General features: G+C 44.4%; 2 protein-coding genes across 4 annotated transcripts in view; one reads left to right on the top strand and one right to left on the bottom strand.

Moving 5' to 3' along the window:
- Positions 1-250: 250 nt before the first annotated feature.
- On the top strand, positions 251-13,450 carry wdr41 (WD repeat domain 41). 2 transcript variants are annotated; one of them, XM_035390486.1, is made up of 14 exons: positions 251-509; positions 1,004-1,089; positions 2,594-2,706; positions 4,385-4,433; positions 5,404-5,532; positions 5,921-5,983; positions 7,847-7,958; positions 8,092-8,154; positions 8,262-8,369; positions 8,838-9,022; positions 9,193-9,314; positions 10,406-10,491; positions 11,686-11,819; positions 12,838-13,450. In XM_035390486.1, the coding sequence occupies exons 2-14, from the start codon at positions 1,042-1,044 to the stop codon at positions 12,976-12,978; spliced, it is 1,353 nt and encodes a 450-aa protein (XP_035246377.1). In that variant the 5' UTR covers positions 251-509; positions 1,004-1,041; the 3' UTR covers positions 12,979-13,450. The 2 variants fall into 2 exon arrangements, with proteins under 2 accessions (XP_035246377.1, XP_035246376.1); XM_035390485.1 differs by having other exon boundaries at positions 252-509; positions 2,591-2,706.
- Positions 13,451-19,035: 5,585 nt separating this feature from the next.
- The window catches only part of pde8b (phosphodiesterase 8B), a 53,370-nt gene continuing 53,073 nt past the window's right edge, over positions 19,036-19,332 (bottom strand). For both annotated transcript variants that reach the window (XM_035390484.1, XM_035390483.1), the window contains exon 22: positions 19,036-19,149. In XM_035390484.1, coding sequence (XP_035246375.1) covers positions 19,040-19,149 — 110 coding nt within the window. In that variant the 3' untranslated portion in view covers positions 19,036-19,039. The remainder of the gene's footprint in view (positions 19,150-19,332) is intronic.

Raw genomic sequence — 19,332 nt, forward strand, 5'->3', positions numbered from 1 at the left:
CACGCAGAAGAGACATGGTGCATTGTGATACTGTAAGCGACAATAACATAATACGAATTTACGTACTATAAAACCGTTAAGAGAGCCCGTGAGAAACCACTGAACTAGTTATATTAGATTGAATACACCTAGTACATTTTATAGCATTTGTGCTCACACGTCTGAACCACTCCAGACCATCGAGATATGCAAGAACTCCGAAAGTGCTCCTTACATCTGTTTGTCCGTTGAAAGCTTCCGTAGTTCCAAGTCACATGAATGAGGTTTTATGCAAGACAAATCATTTCTCGGCAATGTTTATTCCGAGTGGTGACTGTGGTGGTCATTTACAGAAAATATAACTGGCTAGCTGGGTTGGTATATCTAGCGATGTTGACATCACCGACTCTTACGTTGTTCTGAAAACATGTTTACTGAATGCTAATAATAATATTTACGGAACAGAGGTAGTGGTTGCTAATTTAATGCAAAAGAAACTCTAACACTACGTTAAGACAATTCGGCGAAAGGTAAGTTATGCAATGGAACACAACCATCCATACAATGTAACTTTTAGCTAGTTAATAGTATCGTACTAACGTATACTGTTAAGTTTAGCTCGCTAGGTTTTGGTCTTTCCAGCCCTGTTTAGGTCAGTTATTCTGACACTGTTTAATTTATTAGCTAGCCGGTTATATTGCTAGCTACACGAAGAGGGGAACGTTAATTTTGTTCGTTCGCTAACGTTAACGCTGGCGATTTTAAAGGTTCGCCATGTAGTATTACGCGCGACATTCCTCGTGTAGTAGGCTACAGTTCTTGTAGTGCTACTGATTAAAAACTGTTCATATCTAGCTAACTTAGTTACAGTGTGTAATTGTAGCTACCTAGCTACTTAACGTTAGCTAACAGGTCACATAACAAGTCACCTCACTCATTGGCAGGCTGCCCATCATAGCATTAAATTGCACATATGAAGTAATTCATAATTTGGAAAACCAAATATCTTCCTACTTCTTCCCAGACTCTAACGAAACGAACTAGCTGGTTTGCTAGCTTGACATGTTCCGATGGATACTTGGAGGTCGGGAAGCTCAGGGTGCAGTCGAGGTGAGTAGGCTACTAGCCCGGTCCTAACAGCTATCTATAGATAAATCCAGCACTTAAGAAAAGAGTATTCTGAGAAATCACGTAATATTCAATGAATAGGACATATACACATCAAGAAGACTTAAAAGAATTGGGACGGCACATCAGAACTTGGACAGCCAGGTTGCACTTCGTTTTGATGCTAGGCGAAATGAAGGAAGATCTTGCTGGTCAGTTGTTAAAATATTGGATGCCTTACGAAAATGAAATCTTAAATATTTAAATGTTAAAATATACATTGTATATGCAAATTTCAGTAGGTACAGGGGGGAACTGGAGCAATGCAATATTTTTTAAATGTATTATACTGCCCTGCAACATTCTACCTGAGCTCGTGGGATAAATGTCATCCATTTAGACTCCTAAATGAAATTAAATCTTTAATTCTAGACATACTTGTAGTTGACAGTTGAATGTTTGTGACTTATTTCTAATATGCGTTTCAAGCCCAAAATTATGATCAGATGTTTCACTGAAATGTTCTGTGGAGTACACATGTCATCTCAAGTGGGTTCACTGAAAGATTTCCTTAATTTATGTGCCATTGGCACATTGTGTTTATGGAATGTGTGTCCAAGAGACAATGTTTATTGTAATGTCATTAAATGGGTTAAAGATCAATCTGTTTAGAGCCTTGACAGACCCTGGGGCCTTACCCCTGGGATACCCTGAAAGAAAAGACAGTAATTGGGGGCACATTCAGGAACTAAAAATAGGAACTGCCAGTGAAGGAGAAACCAAACTTCCCCAGTGCATTACCTGTAAGGTGCACACAGGCTTTAATGCAGATCAGTGGTGTGATCAGCAGCATCAAAATGAACACTCACACGCTTTATACGGATTATAATATAATGCAAGCAATTTGTTTCTAATAGGGTGGTTTCACTACTGAGCTTAGAGGCCACTCATTAAGTATTTACTTAGAAAAGTGGTTAATATAATAGTAAAGGTTAATAGGGGTTAATAATAAAGGTTAATATAGAAAATATTTTCTTAAACTCCAGTAGGTACGTTTCTGTAGAATTCCTGACTGGATTTTTATTTTTGTAAGAACACAGGTAATAGTAGTTGACATTTGAAAAATGAATCTTGTTGGGAATTTGAGAGTTATGTAATTAAGTGAATAATTAAATGACAAAATGGCAAGTCAGCCATGTGCGATTGACAAGATATAAATTGCAACTAGCTACTCGTAGAGAGGATTCTTAGTTGTCTGTTCCAAACACTGACTATATATTTGTTTAAGAATATTTTGGATGTTAGCAGAGGAATCTCTGTGTTTGTACTTATTATCACGTAGGGCTAATATATTTTGATAGTAAAATGTTATTATTTGTATGTAAAACAGTCATGTGGGAAATTAGATGTAAACGCGGTATGTTCTTGAAAGTATAGGCAGCTGTACTGCGGCACCATTGCTGGTGTGGCCGCGCGTGACCTCTTTTCTTTTGTACCGCCTCAGAAAAACACAGTCCTGTTCATTGGGGAGGAACAGCCTAAAAACTCTTACACGGAGCTGCAGGTGCTTAAAGGACACTTTGACATCGTTCGATTTCTGGTGCAGATTGATGACTTCAGGTAAGTGGCTCTCTCCCGGCTGCCTCTGACAGCCGTCTATCCCGCACCCCGTGATTGACAGGGAAGTCTGCGCTAGATCTACCCTGAAAAGCAAACCTGTAGACTGTGAGAGGCGCTTAATTCTGTTTTCTGGATGGTTTGTGTGTCCACCCTGCCAGAGGTAAAATAAATAACAAGCAGCGTAACGCAGGCCCTCGCATTTTTACAAACGGGGGTGCGAGATTGCGCGGCTTGCTGTGCGGTAAGGACTTTTTGAAGTTAACAGCAGAACTAAACGCAATGTCGGTGCAGTATTGGAGAAGTCAGCGGCGAAGCGGGTTTCACGCTTGGCCTCCCTCAGTAATCCTCTGTTATTGAGGGCTGTGCAGTCAGCTTCTCTCGTCTTTAGCGGAGCTCAGGAGAAAGCAGGCGCTGGAAAATTTTTTCTGATTGGTTTTGAAGACGGAAAACGTATCCTCTGTCAGTCCTCGGAGGCAGTTCCTCTCACCGCTTCTCTCCATTTTTTTTCGTTATCCTGTAACTCGGTTTTTGGAACAAGCCGTCAGGGGCACTCTGTGTCAAAGGGCTAAGCCCTCGGCCCGAGCCTTTCACCCGTCAGCAGGGGGCAGGCGGGCCCGAGCGCCGTGCGCTCACGGCCGACGCGTCCAAGACAAAATGGCCGCACCTTCAGCTCAGTCGGGGCGAGGCGCTTCGGAGGTGAGGCCGACGTGGAAATCGCAGCGCAGCAAAGCGATGCGGAGGCGATCGGGTGACCCAGAAACCCGGAGCTCAGCAAGCCTGTCGCCAGGCTGCGCTGTCGATGCCTGTAAAGCCGCATGCTTTGGTGGTGATGAGTGGCAGTGGGTTCACATGGCAGCTGGATGTGCAACGCTGTCGATTAATACACCAAGGCAATTAATTAAGCCTGGAGGCTCTAGAATGCCTTTCATGTTCTGACATCTTTCTCTGCGGCCATTTTTGTGTATTTGTATGTGTCGTAGACCTTAGTCAGCTGGCTTGTGTTATTTAAACTTTCATTAGTCTTAGAAGCAGCTTTGGACGGTTCTCAAACAGTGTCTAAGGAATTTCTCCATGGAAACCCTTTTTGGGCTTAGTTTTTATTGGAATTTTATTTAAATACTGAAAACTGTACTTTATTGTTTGAAGGAAAATTAAGGACTATGGTTATGTTATGTGCAAAACTGCAACAATATTTTTAAATATATTTACACATGCATAATACTGTAGCAAGCCTTTGTCCCCTTACTTCTCATTGATTGGTGAATTAGTAATCACAAATATAGCCTACTTCAATTTTCTCACCATTTAATGACCAAAGCAAGTTTGGATGTCAGTAGAGCTACATTTAACTGCACATCCAAAGGTGATATTTCATAGTCAAATAAAGTGTCTCCCTGGCTGTATTTGGGCACTGGTTCTCTAGAGAGAGGACTGCCCCCTACTGGCCCACAACATCACCCACAGCAGCCACCTGGGTTTCCCAAATCAGTCAGGCTTCTGTTCTTACTAACCAGGGCCAGCTCCACTTGAGCCTCAGCCATTTCAGCCAGAGAGCTACCAGGTGTTGTGACTGAGGCACATCAGCAGCGCTTCACATTGGGAGTTTAACCTGCGGCTGTTCGACCCCGCGCCTTCAGGGGCCGTCCGGTGATTGGCTCGTCTTGTTTGTCGCTCACAGGTTTGCGTCGGCCGGAGATGACGGGCTGGTGCTGGTCTGGAACGCTGAGGTTAGTTATCCGTCGGCGTTAAATTCACTTACGAGCCTCCCTCTCTCGCGTCCAGAGCCGCCGCCCGGCCCCCGGGGCCCGGCCCTGACGCGCGGTAATGCCTCCGATCGCCCCTCAGACCCGCTAACACACTCAGAGCCGCGGGGAGAGCGAGAGCAAATTGGTTCGATCAACATGATGACTCGCGGTGATTGAACGGGGTGGGTTTGGGGGGGGGGGGGGGTGATGGAAAGAAACCTGCGGACACTGCATCCCTTCGCGATCAACGCCGATAGTCCTGCTGTCAGTTTTAACTCCCCACACCGGCGGGTCAGAGAAGAACTCCCGCGATAAACAATAAAAATTCATTTGGCCGACCATCCGGTCGATGGTCCTTCGTCAGAGCACCAAATTCCGGCAACACGCTTTCCGCTTAAAAAATGTCTTTCTCACTTTGCCTTTAAGATAACGCGATGAAAAATGTTACTTTATTGCTGAATCAGACATGCTGTAGTGTAGATATATCTTAGTCAGTATGTTCATATTTTATATTTCCGCAAACTGCGTACCTGTGAAAAATTATTTTAGACCTGAAAGTCTATTGCAGTTTCAAAGTGAATTTGAATTCAACATTATCCCGTAAGAACTGTTTTTCTATTTGCTTTCCATGCATAATAAATAAAGTTTGCAATGGGGGAGGAGGGTTTAATGGTAATTGGAGAGTACTGTACTGAACACATATATGTTCCTTTGTATTTGCACAAGTCCCTTCACTTCTTTTCTAACATGTGACTGTTTTAATTGGGGAAGATGGCATTAGCGTTGTACGGTGAAGGTCTGTATTGCATTTGTAGAGCAGGTGATGTTTACTGGCACTGTAGCTTTGACAGGAAGCTCTGAGCCTGTTAACCCTGGTGGAGCCGCTTAGCCGCGCGTTCTCCTTGCGCCTCGCGCCTCGCGGTCTGACGGTAAAGCTATCCGTCTCTCGCAGACCGGGGAGCGTCTCCAGGAGCTGCGCGGCCACTCCCAGCAGATCACGGCCATGGCGGCCTACGGCTGGACGGCCGGGGACCTGGACCACGTGGCCCTCGTCACCGCCTCCTCCGACCGGACCCTCAGCGTATCCCGCTCGCTTTCTCCCCCCCCCCCCCCCGCCGACCCCGCCCCGCGGGAGAGGGGTTGATGTCACACACGGGAGGGGCCTGACGAGGTCACCTCTGTCAGTGTTTGCGGTCTTTGTTTGAAATTTGTTTGCCCTGCGGTTGATTAGCTTTTTAGCCTAGCCTAATCAAGTCCAGATGACTGCTTTAGTTCTGATCTCGCGCAGGGCAAACACGGTGGTCTCTGCGTGCTTTTCACTGAGATGCCTCAGATGTTTGTGTTGATAAAGCCACTTGAGCAGCAGTAGTTTGTTTTTTTACGCAGCAGAAATGCTGGTAGAACTGTTAGCTGTGGAGTTTTTTTTTTTTCTGCCCACTGTTTGGATTTTCCTGAACGCGCCTCCTCAGCTGTGGGACCCGGAGACTGGGAACCGGGTGCAGACCGTGTCCGATCTGCAGTCTTCAGCCAAGGCAAGTGCATCTGACTTAAAACACATAAGAATTGTAGAATGTAACGTGTGAAGGTGTAAGGTTTGGCATCTTCAGTGGTTTGAATACAGTTGAATTAAATCGGAATAGGAATAATTTCAGCTTATGAAACATTCTTTTTAAATTTCAAGCACATTTAATGATATCTAGTTATATGGCGTAGTTATAATAACTTTTTTGATTTTGTCAAATCTGTGTATATTTTTAAATCACGGCATTGTGCAGTGCCATGAGGTCAAGCAGTGGCAAACTGCCAGCGCACTGAAAGAATCCCATTTGCTTAAGTAGATGTTAAGTGGCTCTGGCTTCCAGACTCAACACACAGCACTCAGCTGTGACAGGCGTTGGCTGACGGGCAAAGGAGCCAGACCATTACTGGGCAGGAGCTTCAGCCAGAACCCTGGACCCGCCCGCAAATCACACATTGCACTCCGGCACGAGCGCCAGCCTTCCTCCCATTCACTGGAGGGCTACTGGCCTCTCCCCAGAGGCTCCCTGTCCTGAGGAGCAAGTCAGAGCCAGGCCTAGGCTTTATACCCGGTCCGGGCCCGCATCCAAACCCACCTCTTTTCATTTTTTTTATTATACTTTTATTTGTTTGCAAAAGTCAGGGAAATTGGATACCAGCGTGGTCCGTTTTGTGCGTTCACCGCTGAGTTCTTGTGCGTCTGTTGGAAGAACGAGTGACTTTCCCCACCTGTGTTCCCCTTTAATTATACTTCCTGCACGCACAGAAAACGATAATACGTTTTTTAAAGAAAAACCTACTTTTTTATTTCTTACACTTTCTGTTTTCTACCTTCAAATGCCTCCTGGTGCTTAAGCACAGAAGAGTGTCTCTCCCACTCCAGTCTGAAGCTATCTGCTGAAACATTTTTTGGTGGCACAGTGACCTTGAGGCCGAGCTCAGCTGTGATCTCTGTGCTTATCTTTGTTCAGCAGCTGCCTTTCTGCTGAGGAAACGCAGGCTTGGCCATCTGTTGGTTAGTCTGTTTTTAAACGTCCTCTGGTTTTAGCTCAGCGACTTCCTGCATTCACTTCAGGGACTTTGAAACGGTTCGTAGCTCCGTGGACCTGGAGACCTGGCGGGAGAGTTCTGTTTGCCTTGTGTGTTACCCGTCATCCTTGGCTTCTGAGCGCGGCGGAATGCGAAAGCGAGACATTCCTTACTCCGGTGCGGGGCTAACGTCACCCGCTCCTTTCCCCCAGGGTCCGCTCCCACGGCTCGGTGCGGAGCCTGGCTTACGTTCCGCTAGAAAGGCCCGTCTCCGTCCAACAGCAAACAGCCATCGCCGTCCAGAAAGGCCTCGCGGTTGCTTAGCGACGAGCCGCCCGTCCAGACTCGGCTCGGCTCGCCTGCCGTGGTGACGCTCGGCTCGCGTGGGGCTCAGATGAGCGGGTCTGAGGGCTGTGGGCTGATTCTGTCTGTGGGGATCTCTGCTCTGCGCTCGGCTGCGTGTGGAGCCTGCAGGGTGCCACCGCTGAGACGTGCGGCTGCATCTATTTCCTGTTCGTGAGGAACATTCTCTCTCCAGATGAAATGGAGTTTAAACTGAGGCCTCAGTATACCATTCTCAGAGAGAAGAAGAACCAAGAAATGTACATAAAGATTATATATATATATATATATATATATGCATGTATGTGTGTATATAAACACACCTACATGTACACACACACATATATATTTATATTTGTATAATTCTTTCCTCCTGGTGTTTTTAGTGTCTGTACACGTGTGCATACGCGTATGTGTATGCTTGTGCGCACATGCACATGTGCTTACATGCGTGTGTGGGTATTTGCGTGTGCTGACTGTACCGTATCCATCCTCCCCTCTCTCAGTGCCTGCTTGTGTTGTATCGCCTCGATTTGTGGATCTCCGGGGGGAATGAGCTGTGCGTTTGGGACAGAGACTTCCACCTCCTGTGCAAGACGGATCACCACAGTGACGCAGGTAGCCTACTGCTGGCACACAGGACTGCGAATACAAAAGAATTCTGCTATGTAGAATGGAAATATACATTTTTTTTTTCCTGTGAAGGAACTTTTACTTTGTAATTTTCTCCTTGTGTTTTCTGTTTTTAAAGGAATCACCGCCATGGTTGAATTGCCAAAGAATTGCATTGCAGCAGCGATGGACAAAGAGATTGGTAACCTTCAACTGTGGCCGGCATGTTTTTTTCGCAATCCTTTAAGTTGACCAGAGTGGTCACGTGAGGTTTTTTAAGGTACCGAACGTTCCCCCTTCTTTCTCCAGTGATTTACAGGCTGAGCGAGTCATCGTCCAAATCGGGCACGTCGATTTCAGAAGTCCGCAGGCTGACGGAACATCAGGACAGCATCCGGGCTCTGATCACCGTCAACGGTGAGTCAGCGCTGCTTAATGCCGCACAAGTACTTTTCATGTGAGAGAATCTGTACTGTCTCTGCAATGAGTCAACCCACGTGATGCTCTGATAATAAATCCATTTAGTGTTTTTACGAACCGTACACAGTTGACAGCATAAGCAGCTGCATACCTGAGGTGAAGGACGCTGACAGTACTGGTGGATTCACTCTTAATTCGGGCTGCGCAGGAAGCAGAGTCAGATGGGCTGAGGCTTCGTTGGTAAATGGTAAATGGTAAATGGACTGCATTTATATAGCGCTTTTATCCAAAGCGCTTTACAATTGATGCCTCTCATTCGCCAGAGCAGTTAGGGTTTAGGGGTTAGGTGTCTTGCTCAAGGACACTTCGACATGCCCAGGGCGGGGTTTGAACCGGCAACCCTCCGACTGCCAGACAATCGGTCTTGCCTCCTGAGCTATGTCGCCCCTATGTCCCCCTCCTCAGATCAGGCCTTCGCCAGCGGCTCCCACGTGGGGGAGCTGATCGTCTGGGACTCGCTGGACTGGAGCGCCCAGGCCTACGAGCGCATCCTGTGGGACGAGCCCCGTCCCGAGGGCCAGGCCGAAATCCGCATGAGCTCCCAGAAGCAGAGCGAGATGTCCATCCAGCACCTGGCCACGGACGGAGAGGTGGGCCGGCTGTCAGCCCGCTTTCGCCATTGACGAGGCAGCGAAGGCGCTAGTTTGTAGATCAGATCATACGACGGCGTCAACTGTTTCGACTTATTCTACATTACGTTGCCATGTCTTGATTTTTAAAAATGACAAATAGAGATGATCATTCTTCAATGTCCTTCTAGTGCGTTGTCGCTGCCGTCGGGAGCGGACTGTACCTTTACGACGTCTCCGCGAGGGGCGTGGTCGCTTACAGGAAGGCCGCCCACGACTCCAACATCCTCCACACCATGCTGCTGCCCGAAGGGTCTGCATCCCCCCACCCCCCAGCCCTGCTGGGGCTGCACTCCTGTGGTGTCCTCTGCTGGTCCGCCCGTTTCTGACCCCAGTCCAGTGGTGTCCTCTGGTGGTCCGCACGTTTCTGACCCCAGTCCAGGTCTCCCTTACATCAGCGGAGCCGTTGATGTGGGCGGGAACCTGACATGCCCCCAATGAAATAAATCACACGCAATTAAACTACGCTCCCTTCTAACAGATCTTGCTGAACGATTTAAAATAACTTGTTTTGGTTTTGTTCGCCATTGACATTGGATTTATTAAGATGCATGCAACAGCGAGAAAAAGAGAGACTTTCACCACAGAGTGCCCACAGATTGTTCTTGAAAGTTTGGATATTTAATATGTTACAGTTATTAAAATGAATTATAGCAGCCAGGATGATTGTTCACTCTCTGTTAGCTACCTTTTCAGACTGTTAACATTAGCAAACGATTGATTAGTAATCTCCTGCTGGCTGAAAGACATCTCTGAAGTGCTCTGTGGATCTTCAGGACCAGGAGAGGACACCACTGTTGCAAGCATTTACATATTACACCTGCTCTGTGTTTCTGACTGTAGTCCTGCTCTGTGTTTGACTGTAGACCTGCTCAGTGTGTCTGACTGTAGTCCTGCTCTGTGTGTCTGACTGTAGTCCTGCTGTGTGTGTCTGACTGTAGACCTGCTCAGTGTTTGACTGTAGACCTGCTCTGTGTGTGACTGTAGTCCTGTTCTGTGTCTGAGTGTAGTCCTGCTCTGTGTGTCTGACTGTAGTCCTGCTGTGTGTGTCTGACTGTAATCCTGCTCTGTGTGTCTGACTGTAGTCCTGCTCTGTGTGTCTGACTGTAGACCTGCTCGGTGTGTGTGACTGTAGTCCTGCTCTGTCTGACTGTAGTCCTGCTCTCTGTGTGTGACTGTAGACCTGTTCTGTGTGTGACTGTAGTCCTGTTCTGTGTGTGACTGTAGACCTGCTCAGTGTGTGTGACTGTAGTCCTGCTCTGTCTGACTGTAGGCCTGCTCAGTGTGTGTGACTGTAGACCCAGAGTGTGCAGGGTGCTTTAGCTGTTTCCTGTGCTCTTGCAGACAGCTGCTGTCCTGCTCTGAGGATGGCAGCGTGAGGATGTGGGAACTCCAGGACCTCCCCTTAACCGCGGAGCCCGCCTCCTCAGGTGACCACGCCCACACAGGCATCATCTCAAATCACGTTTATAATGCACAACACAGGGAAGCATGACACAGTGTTCTGCTCAGTATCTCTATGGGTGTTCTGCCTTACCCACGCAAACAGGTCACTAAGTATTTAAATAATGGGTATAGCTAATGGCCAAATCTCCCCCCCCACCAGGAATTTAATAAGTATTTAGCCTTGCTCCTTTCCAGAAAAAAGCTCATATGCCTCTCCTGCTGCTTCAAAGAAAACAGAGGGCAGGTTTTTTTTGTGTGGTTGAGCTGCAGAACCTGGATTTTGTCCGCTGCCTCCAAGCTCAGAAACTTCAAAACACTTCCAGGGAAGATCTCACTTCGCGTTCATCTCCTGTTCATTGTGTTCTGCTAACGCAGTCCAGGTGTGTGTCTGTGGATCAGAGAGCACCACAGGATGACCAGACGACCAGACAACCAGACAACCAGACTCGATCCTTACTCTGATAACGCTGTTGAAACGGGCCCGGGTCCGCGGTCCAGTTCTTGGCTTTGGAGAGGGGAGAGGATTCTCAGTCCTGTCTTTACCTCCTTGAAGCCGGGGGGGGGGGGATGTTCTGGGGAGTAATGCTTCCCAGATGACTGTCTTTGAAGTAGAATTGGACTCCGAGATTGATTTGGGATGTGCTTTGGTTTCCCTCCATACTAATTTTAACCCCCCTCCGTTCAGTAGTGGCGAGTCTGCCCCGTTCATCCATCACTGGGTTTAAAGCAGGGTGTTTGGGTAACGTCATGCACTTGAAGCCTTTTCATATGTTATACCGAGGTCCTATTTCTGCGGCCCGGTTTCCGCTCGCTATAATGAATCATGCTGGCCGAGAAGCCTTCCTCACCTCCTCCGACAGTGATTTATAGCGGGGAAATATTTTCCCCTTTGATTTACAAAAAGAAATAAAATAAAAAGTTCCATTTTATTATTTTAAAGATAAATGTTTAGGAATGTGTGAAAATGACAGGAACCTTATGGGCCTGAGTGCTCGGCGGTTTTGGAACACGCTCAGACTGATGCCTTCCGCAGATACGAGTTCATGTTTTCTTCAGCGATGCGTTTCCTGCCTGGGATGCGTCTGACTTCCTGTGTTAGGGTTTATTATCTTCGTTTGTGTAGTCTCTTTCTGGCAGAGGGTTTGAAAGGGGCCTTGTTTTCTCACCCGCTTGTCCAGGCTTCTTTGGGATGTGGACTTTCGGGAGGTCGAGTAAGCAGGCCAGCCAGCAGGTGAAGAAAGTTCCGGAAGTCCCGGGACTGCGCACCTTGGAGCTGACGGGGGATCTCATTGGACACTCTGGAGCTGTGCAGGTACAGTCATCGCAGTGCAGCAGTCACATGACTTGAGACACACCCACATCTCCTCTCATTGTATTTCTCTATGGGATAGGCTCTCCTGGTATGACCCCTAAGCAGTGATAAGAACGATCGGTATTTTACAGTGGACTTGGATACGTTTTATTTGGCTGTGCTGCCTCGGACTTTATTGCTCAGTTGTGCTTGTAAATGTGCCCATTTAATTTGGTCCTTACTGCTTTGTGTGCTTGTAATCAAGCGTCTCGTAAAGGCTAATAATTGTGACTGTAAAACCTTGTGTTCGTGAAATGGGTTTGGAGCTTTTGAAAAATGTTTCTTTTTGAAAGCATGCCTCAAAAAAGCCATCTTGCTATAACCAGCGTGAGCCCTCATTGTAAATGGGACTATATCCTGGGAGTCTGAGACTTGCTCCACCCTCACATTTTCAGATGAGCCAAAGGTAGCGTTTGCCAGAGTAGACAGTCAGCGATGTTATCAGGTCTGTAATATTCCTGTATGTCTGCACAGTCCTTTGTGAAATGGCTGCAGCTGGCTTATCTCTGGTTGCTGTGAACTTTCTCCGCTCTTCAGGTTTATTATAAGCGAACTGACGAACCTGAGACTGGAGCCTCCTGTCTCAGGGAGGGGGTGAAGGAGAAATTGGCTCCAGCTAGTGCAGATGATCGTGCTCATGCTTCGTCTGAGTGTCTCGCGTATTCGGGGAAGAGCCCTCTTGACTCTTGTCCATTATCAATGATGTTTGCCATACACACTGTAAGGTGAAAATTATCAAATAAATGTAATATAGTAATAATATTAACAAAAACAGTGACAACAATGAAAATTACTTTAGATATTTTTGCTGTAGCTGCTGTACTAGTTCATTTGTCCCAGAATAAGACGGAAGTTACTGGGGAGCAGGGACTAAATCTCTGTGAGTCCACGCCTGCTATCTGAATTCACAAGTAATCATGAAGTTATTTGTCTTGTATAAATAAACCATTTGTGTGTTGGGCCATGCTCTCCTGTGCAGATGTTTGTGCACTTTGTGGACCTGGGGCTGGTGACCTGTTCGGCAGATCAGCTGATCATAGTGTGGAAGAACGGCGAGAGGCAGTCCAGATTTCGCAGCCTGTCTCTGTTCCAGAAACTGGAGGAGAACCAGGGCCTATGACCCCAGTGACCCCCAGCGCCTGACATGTCCATAGTTTTGTTTTAAAGCCCTAATTTATTTGTATAAATGTGATTGTGTTTAATTATGTTTTTTACATTTTTATGGCAGTGCAATATTGTCTGCAGAAGTGTTCTTACGTGTCGATCAAAGCATGCTGCCTTTTGTAAGTGAACCGTTCTGCAGTTTTTGATGTAACGTGCACAGTTCAGTGTCGCGTGTGAATTGTACAGTAAGTTCTTAAACATGAGCTTGGCCTTTATGCACGAATGTCCATGACTGACATGTAGGTTTGATTTTAATTTGGTGTGCTAAAATGTTTTAACAGTATTTTAAAACTGAACTTGTTTGTGTTGGTTGGAATTTACCAATTTTCGTCTTCTGCTTATTGCTCATTCTAACTGTGAATAATGGCTATTAACTTAATTGCTTTTAATTCCTTAAAAAATAAAGTGTTCTTCAGAGGTTGACCACATTTTTGCAAGTTCCTTTTATTGTGTTCCACAAATACAGTTTAAAACTTGTCGTGACCAAAAAAATTGTAATTAAAAAAAAAAGTATAATCCTAAAGCTCTTCAAACAGGAATACTGAAATAACACTTTAAAACAGAAAAGAAAAGCACGATCATGGATTGGGAATGTGATATGATTCTGCACCAACATAGCTGTGATGCACATTCTTTTAAACAACTAAACAGAAATATCCTTCAAAAATACACAGACCATATGAGTTATATGATACCATTATTCTGTCAGCAATAAAGATGATTCTTTTAAAAAATAGAGCTTATTTACAATTCTGCTTGGGAATTTCTGTTGGTTGTGCAGCTAGTAAATTTACAAAAAATAAAAACAAAATGCGAACGGTAAAGGACTTGGCACACATTGCCTATATCCACATTGTAAATTGCTGTAAAACAGTATCTCCACAGTATTTAACAAAAACAGAAAGTGTGAAATGTTCCCATCACCATCCCTGGGTGCTTAGTCTCAGCCACTGGAGGCCACACAGAAAAACAAAGCTAGAAAAACCAGGTAGAAAATGTCTTTGCAAGCCCTCTCAGTGAGGGACCACTGCAATAACTCATTAATCGCGGCACGTAGCCAATCCTCAAGACATTTTAGATGTGAATATCTGAACTTCAGAAGTAACTCCGTCTCGGCTACCATTTCAGTTGACTGATGTGATTGAATAATACCGAATACGATAAGTATTTCAGTCCAGTGGCCCCTGTGAGGCAGACAGTGAAGGGTTCTCGCCCTAGACGTGTTACTGACCGCGCTTTCGTCTTCCACGACCGAGCACAGACGCGCACGCCTTCGAGGACCCACCTGTCCGTGCACACGCTAGCTGTAAAGTCAGAGCACGAGAGAAGCTGCTCGAGCTCGACATGCTTAAACCCGGAGCGTGCTCACCTTGCTGCCTCAATAAAAAAAGTACTTGATGATAATGCCTTGACAGTAGTCAGTGGCTCTAGAGCAGTAACTGCTTGTCTTTGAGGGGAAGTGTGACTTCCAAGTTCGGGCGTGGACAGTTCACATGAAAGACAAATGACGCACTGGTAGTTAAAGAATAACCAACAGGACCACAATTTAAACACATTAACAAGAAGCAACATTATCTGAAAATCAGAGCAGGGAATTGTACTGTATGAAACACTGAGAAGGTGTCTTTTCCTTGAGGGAAGCCCTGGTGTGGCATATTGCATTTATGGTTCTTCCAAGGTGATATTAATTCATCACTGATACATTTTCACATCAGCAGAAACCACCATGAACCAGACAACAGATTCTTATGACAAGCACAGCTGTGTGCTTGTCATAACATAGTTACATAGTTACCGTAGTAGTAATTTGTGAGTGCTGAGTGTGTCCCAGTTGTTTCTCAAGCCTACTCGCATTACGGAAAAAGCTTTTTGTATGTCATTCATTGGATAGAGATTAAGGCAACAACTGATTAGTGTGACTAATCTCATTTACTCTCAATTCCTTTGCTCACTTGAAAATGGTTTAAGTTAATAAAACATAAAAACAGCAAAAGCAATATTCATATTTTGTTTTAAAAAAGAATATGACAAAAGAGTATACCTGCATGATTTAAGCATTTGCGATCTGTTGGTATTTTTAAGTTTCAGGTCAAGAGCCAGTCACAGTATGGCTTATTGTTGTCACAGATTTCTCACCACAGTAACCAGACACTCAGCTACAGTTCCTTCCATCCTCTGTACGTCCCTAATATAGGAGTTTCCAGTGCTATTACAATTTATAGATATTCATGAAGAGGCATACCCAAGGACAGAAAGTCCATTGCCATCAATCACTGCAACCTTTCCCCTTTGTGAATATCCATAATAAGGCATCAATTTGAAGAGTTTCATCTTCAGCCACAGCAGACAGAGCCGTCAATGCTAAGAATACAGTGCTGACCATCTGATTAGGCTAGAGAATCAGTGCTGTTACTTTGTTTAGTTTCAACCTGCCCAGAGAGGAGCAAGTGCTTACAGTAAGGCAACTAATGCAGGGTACTGTGCTTTTGGTACAAAAAAATAAAATAAAAAATAAAAAAATTTAAAAAGGAAGAAAAAAGTTTAGCCTGTGGCATAAAATACAGTACACAAAGAACACAGAATATTATTTCTTACAGATAGCAGTCGGAAGAACTTTACAGCTAAAACTGTCCAATCACTCATCAGCGTGCGACTCACAAATTACTCCATGTCCTTGTGTTCAGTACATACAGTACTAGTCCCCATATATAAGAACATTACACAATGAATATATATGATTGTTCCTTTAGAGCAGGTTGGAAGTGTATACTTATACAATTCCAATTCTTTGTTAAGACACTGTACACATAAGCTTTTCTTCAGAACAGCACGCACAAATGGAATGTACAAAAAAGTTTGCTACAAGGTTCATTCCCATCTTTGTGCATGTAAAAAAGAAACCAAAGAATAACCAGGTAAATAAAACTGAAATATCAGAATTGGTTTCTGAAAACCACAAGTAGATAACCAATAATCAGACAATGTTCTGATTATTGGGGGCCTCACACTCAACAGAGTATTTAAAAAAACAATTTAAAAAAAACAATCTTTCATGGTAAAGTACACCTATCCACAAATGCGTTTTCACACTAGCACTTTTCCTTAGCCTCTAGCTCACTTGTAAATTGCTTTTACCTACAAGTACCACTGGGTGGAGACACTGGCCTAGAAAATGTACCTTCTCAACCCTGCAAATGATTAGCATATCTAGTCATAGCTCTCCAAAGCAGCATTTGAAGAACATCTGAGGAAAAACAAGCATACCCAAAGACAAATGGTAATGTAAATTAAATAAGAACCGTCAGTTTAAACTAGCAGCTATCGAGTTCAGAAGAGTCATAAAAAAGAGAAAAATAAAATGATGTGGGCAAACGCTCACACTGTAGTGATTCGGTCATTTTTATCAGGGATCTGATGTGAACAGTTGAGTGGAAAGGAAACAGTCGTGATGCGAGACAACCATGTTTGATTGCAGGCCAAGAGCAAATCTGAGTTTGATGCAGCCCACACTGCCAGGCAGGAACAGTACAGTGGAATATGGCAATGCCTGAATCTGTAAAGCAGACCCTAACTCAAAGAATCTGAATCCAAGAGCTGAGACCTTCCCGGATGGTACTCTACTGGGGTTTTATACGTACACGCACATTATTAGTTTGCTCTTAATGGATACACAAACATATTCCCACATAGGGCTTTGTAAATGTGTCCTTGAATGCACCGAAGAAGGCAAAGAGCCAGAACATTCTGGCATTTCTCCTGTGTACAAACCATTTCAAAATGCAATGGAACTGACAGGATAAACGAATAGAAAAAGAAAATTTCTGAGTGAAATTTCTCAGCTCAGTGCAGAACCAATTTCCCAGTTTTAAAGACTGAACACGGTTGTACTGATGAAGCATTCTTTGTTCCTCTCGCCCAACGAGATACTAATAATAACTACATGGGTAAACTGGGGTACAACACTGCACACTGCACACACTGTGATTTTCCAGAGCAGGAAGTCACTGGAGTTCTGCATTACTGTGAGCACAAGTGAGCCTCTTCTGTTTCCTGAAACAAATTCCATTCCACTCTCACTGTTTCACATTCATTTTTGAGCCCAAATAATAATAATAATAATAATAATAATAATAATAATAATGAAAGGAAATTCTAAAACTGAGCATACCCTGCATCTTTTTAGATTACTTAAAAATCAACTATTTACGATTCGGGAGAAGTACCCAAGAAGTGCATGAATTTCATGTGTGTCCTATGGACAGCCTGGTTGGTGAAGGCTTGGTAAAGCAAACTCATGGGTTACAGTATTGAATATAGACTTACTACTAAATAGTTAAATACTCATTGGCTTCGTATTCACCAGAATATAATCATGATAAAGCACCAACAGGTTATCAATAGATTATGGTACAACTACTGCAAGTTTAGGTTTTGTATATGTTCAGGTGCAGGCTAGTGCCCTTTAATATAGATCTCTTAACCTTTGATACAACATTTCTGAATATGCCTTTAGGAACAAAAATACTTTTAAAAATACATTCATAATTTAAGCAGTCAAGTGACTAGCTCCTGTTTAAACACTTTGAATGAAACAGAAAATTATAAATTATAAATTACAATATAACTATTGACGAGGTCTTTTATATCAACTGTTCACGATGAATACAAACAATGGGAAGTCTTGTTTAGACATTGTCGTCAATATTGCCTAGCCTTCCACTGGTCCACATAATTTGTGAGACTGGAAATAAAATGGTTTAAAGACAATACGGCTGCAAAAGGTTCAGGCTGCTACTACACATTGACATTATCAACAAGTGCTTTTCTCTCTCAGTCGTACATGTTACTTGAATGAAATCAAATACATTTAAGCTTATGTAGTGCTTTGTCCTCAGTTTGCATGGCATTTGTAAGGACTGACTATATCAACCCACAAAGCAGCAGCATCCTTACCCTTCACTGACATACTTCAAGGAGTGTTTCTTGTTTTTCGTTACTTAGCAAACTGAAAAATTAACAAAAAAATCATGTATGAAAAAAAAAATTGAATACCATGTTCAAAGTTTAAGACAAACCATTTTGCAGTATGAAGGAATCAGAACATTGGATGAAGCAGTTTGGGCCTGTACAATGCACAATAAACATAGCCTGCTTTAAAAGCCTCAATAAAAAAATGTACATAAAAAAAACGGAAACATCGAAGACCTCAGAGAGCTGGGTTGGGTCCTCCATTTGTTCGTAAGTGCTAGTCCCTTAAATACAGACTTCTCACAGACCATGCTATCGGTAGGTTATGAGCTCTCTTATTGTGATGTATATTACAGTCATTTAAGATCACAGTAGTTAGCTGCAGCAATACACTGAACCAAAGAGATTGCTCTTACTGCTCAGATTTTGGCAATGACCGCGGAGCATAATATAACTCACCAGAATGGCTTATCAGTGCCAGTATAAATGAAATATTCAAGCTGGCTTTGTAAAAATTAAAAGGGGATTGCAGCTTAAAAGCTGACTACTCAGAAGTGATCTTGAGTTGTGTTCTTGTGTTGCACCATGTCTTCTCAGATGTCCCATTCTGGTAGAAGGACTGTACCCAAAATATTTTTCTTTTTCCTCATCGAAGAAACAGGTTACGTAGTGGGAAACAGGTGCTGCGGACCATTGTTTTCGACCTCCCTCTGTCAAGATGCCCATACGGTGCAAACTAAAAATGGTTAAAAAAAAAAATAATAAACTGCAAAAGGTAGAGAACTCTCCTTCTAGTAAAGTGCGATTTGAGCATAGTCACCCTTTAAACCAGGAAAGATTGTCAAGAGAGACAGTCCAGCGGGGTCATCCTCTCGCTTGGCGGCCTCGGCCACCTTGCCTCCGGTTCCTGCTTCGAGGCCAGTGTTTGGCGGACTTGTATTGTTGTATCACAGTGGGGAGGTTAATAAGAGTGTCGGGCTACATTCATGGACCCCCCTCGGCTGCAGGGGGGCGTGGCATATGGATGGGGGGGCGGGGGGGGGGGGGGGTCATGGGGGTGGCGGGGGTCTCAAGCTCTTGCACTTCATCTCGTCCAAACTCTTCCAGTACTTGTAGTTCTCTGAAAGGTGCTCCATCAGTCCAGGCAGGCTGGCAAAGGCTGACAAAGGCAAAGGACATCGATACAGGTAAGCAGACACACGCACAATGCAGACACAAATGTGCACATGCACCTGTATGCTGCACACACACACACACATAATACACACACAACGGTAGCTGTTAGAGCACAAGATCATTATGGGTTTTAGCTCCAGAGGAGACAATAGAGTTTTGCCTTCAC

The sequence above is a fragment of the Anguilla anguilla genome, chromosome 14, assembly GCF_013347855.1.
Source record: "Anguilla anguilla isolate fAngAng1 chromosome 14, fAngAng1.pri, whole genome shotgun sequence".
NCBI classification, from domain to species: domain Eukaryota; kingdom Metazoa; phylum Chordata; class Actinopteri; order Anguilliformes; family Anguillidae; genus Anguilla; species Anguilla anguilla.